The following is a 2,796-nucleotide window of genomic DNA, read 5'->3' on the forward strand; positions in this document are numbered from 1 at the left end:
TTTGGGGTAGGGGCGTGTTTGTTTTGGTGATTTCAAATATCAACATTGGCTACCAGAAATCACTTACTCTGCCTTTAATCGTTTGACAGCACTATTAAATACAAAAATCATGCTGAGACCAAACTTTGAAATGGTAGTGTATGTTTAAATTATTTTCTGACTTCCAGAGACAGGGTGTTTGTTGGAAAATGTTAGATTTCATTTCTTTGACCACAAATCACACCGGGTGTGGGATACTTTGAGCTCTCGTTGCTCTCAAGTCCATTTCCTTTAGAAAGCTTTCACATCCACACTGGGTGATTTGACATGACATGTTGTGTAAATAAACAGTTCCTGACCTTACTGATTCTCTTGTGTCTAAATGGGAGAAAATCCCTGCAGCCATGTTCCATCATCTAGTGAAAAACCTTCCCAGAATTTTGGAAGTTGTTACAACAACAAAAGAAGAACAAACTCCCTATTGATGCCCATGGTTTTGAAACGAAATATTCAGTTAGCACTTGGTATGGTCCACATATTTTTGGTTGTTGTCTATGTTGATATGAGGAGGGGACACATTTCTGAACCCCTCAAGTTGATGTGACTCAGACAACCTATCTCTTCATAAATGACTATTTCATAAATTGCTGTTTATGTTGAAGAAATACTTTGCCACTGTTCTTTCTGTAATTAGGTTAACTCAGAGTTATAGATCTTTTGTATCTGAATTGATGAGCATGATTTTCATCATGTCTCTTTGCTTAGGTCTGGCATGCCCTGATATCTGTGTGCTTTCTTAACTCTGCCTCTTGATTGTTGGTTTGTTGTATTAGAATGTAGATGCTACATCTGTACTTTTGAATTGTTCTGCTTGGTTGCTCACATTTGTGTTCTCACCTCTGTTAGCAATGTGTGTGTGTTTGTCTTGTCTATCCTATGTGCACTGTCTTTGTATATCCTGAACTAACATCCTTTCTCTCTGTCTCTCTTTCTCTCACACTGTCTCTTTTTTGGACTCCTTTCCCCCCGTGTCATTCTTTCCCCTCCTGCGGTCTGATACTGTGGCTGTCTGCGTCTGGGTGTGGGGGCACTTTCCTCTTCCGTGCACTGCATCCTTCCTTCCCATACTTTCATTCCTCTACAGGACGGAGGTATAGCATAATGTGCCCTCTCAGTAATGACTCGGTCCTGTCTGCAGGCTTCCAAATAGATACGCCAGACAACCTGGGGAGGACGTGTCTGCATGCCGCAGCTGCGGGCGGGTGAGTCTGTCTGTCTTGCAGATCTGGATTATGCCTGTTGGATGGCATGAAAAATATGTGCTGGTGTTTGCTTACTTTTCAAAAATGTATTTCAGAATTACAAATTCAAACAAAAAAATATTTAGCTTAGCTGAAATCGCACATAAAGACCGTACATTTCATGTGTGCATACACACTGTAGAGATGTGGATGTAGAGTTATTACTAATAAGGTTATTTGACCTTTCCTAATGACTACCTTATCGTCCATTGTTCAGACAAATACCGGTATTGTCGGACCTGTTGTCTGTCCGCATTCCAGCTCACGGCAAGTAATTTTTTTTATCTCTCAATCTCTCTGTCAGGAATGTGGAATGTGTGAAGCTATTGCTCAGCAGTGGAGCCGATCATAACCGCAGGGACAAACATGGAAGGTGAGTTTTTGGTAAACACAAGACATGTACATCAGGATAATTCTCTAAAAATTCTACATAGACAGTATACATATCTGTGCTATTCAGTGCATTCAGGAGCAGTGAGTGAATTTGTCTAAAATCACACATTTTCTTTACATTTTTCGACATGTTACCAACATGTTTTTTAAAGATTTGTTAAGCATTAAGTCAAAATAATGTTTTAATTGTTAAGCTTTTTAAAATGCTGGGTTAATGGAAAACTTTATCATCATTTTACCGTATAGTAACATTTCAACCACATACAGTGGGTACGGAAAGTATTCAGACCCCCTTAAATTTTTTCATTGTATTTTTATACTGATAATTTCTAAATAATTTATGAATATAAATAATATTCATTGTCATATATTATAAATGTCATTATGTCTCTTTAAAAATTAAATACATTTTCATGAAAACTTGTATTTTGTGCTAAATTTAACTGAAATCTCAAGTTCTCAGTTGTTTTAGAATCACAGAGTTGTCATCACTGCACACATTAAATGAAGCGATTCCTACTGTACTAATTTGTTTGTACTCTGAAACTGAAACTTTCTTAAATGTTGTCAAATTCTTGTGACGGACAGATCGTTAACACTCACTGCAAGACAGATGGAGGCGCCAGTGCGGTCACTTGCTCTTAAAATACTCCGTCATTTTTGGTCATACAGATAAGAGTAATACATCCTTCGAATCGGTAAAGACTTTCGTTTATTTGTGTGCAACATAACAACAAAACATTGCACTTTTGCAAAATAATGAAAGCAAACAGGATACGCTTTCTGCTGTCTCAGTCTCTGTGAACTTGAGCACGTCAAAAAAAAGATTATGTAAGTCATGTGAAACATGGATACAGGCGCATCACTTCTGCGGAGATGAAGATTCAGTTTCGCTGACTTCATCTCTTAAGCCGAAACACAAAGAAAGCACTACTGTTTTTGTGCTGTGTGCTGTGGCAAGCTTTATGTGTGCACTTGAGCGCTTATTAGGCAATTACAGGCTCATTATTATGATTTAAATGGTTTATTAATAAACGTGTGATTAGTCAAAAATCGCTTGACTGATGAATGACTACTAGTCAACCAGAAAAATCTTTAGTCGAGGGATGCCCTAATTTGCACA

The 2,796-nt window shown here is 37.9% G+C and overlaps 1 protein-coding gene across 1 annotated transcript in view; it reads left to right on the forward strand.

Moving 5' to 3' along the window:
- Positions 1-2,796, forward strand: part of LOC107731742 (serine/threonine-protein phosphatase 6 regulatory ankyrin repeat subunit B-like) — a 27,192-nt gene that overhangs the window by 15,312 nt on the left and 9,084 nt on the right. The window contains exons 12-13 of the mRNA XM_016542900.1: positions 1,178-1,241; positions 1,585-1,653. Coding sequence (XP_016398386.1) covers positions 1,178-1,241; positions 1,585-1,653 — 133 coding nt within the window. The remainder of the gene's footprint in view (positions 1-1,177; positions 1,242-1,584; positions 1,654-2,796) is intronic.

The sequence above is a fragment of the Sinocyclocheilus rhinocerous genome, unplaced genomic scaffold (assembly GCF_001515625.1).
Source record: "Sinocyclocheilus rhinocerous isolate Xijiao unplaced genomic scaffold, SAMN03320098_v1.1 scaffold2083, whole genome shotgun sequence".
Lineage (NCBI taxonomy): Eukaryota > Metazoa > Chordata > Actinopteri > Cypriniformes > Cyprinidae > Sinocyclocheilus > Sinocyclocheilus rhinocerous.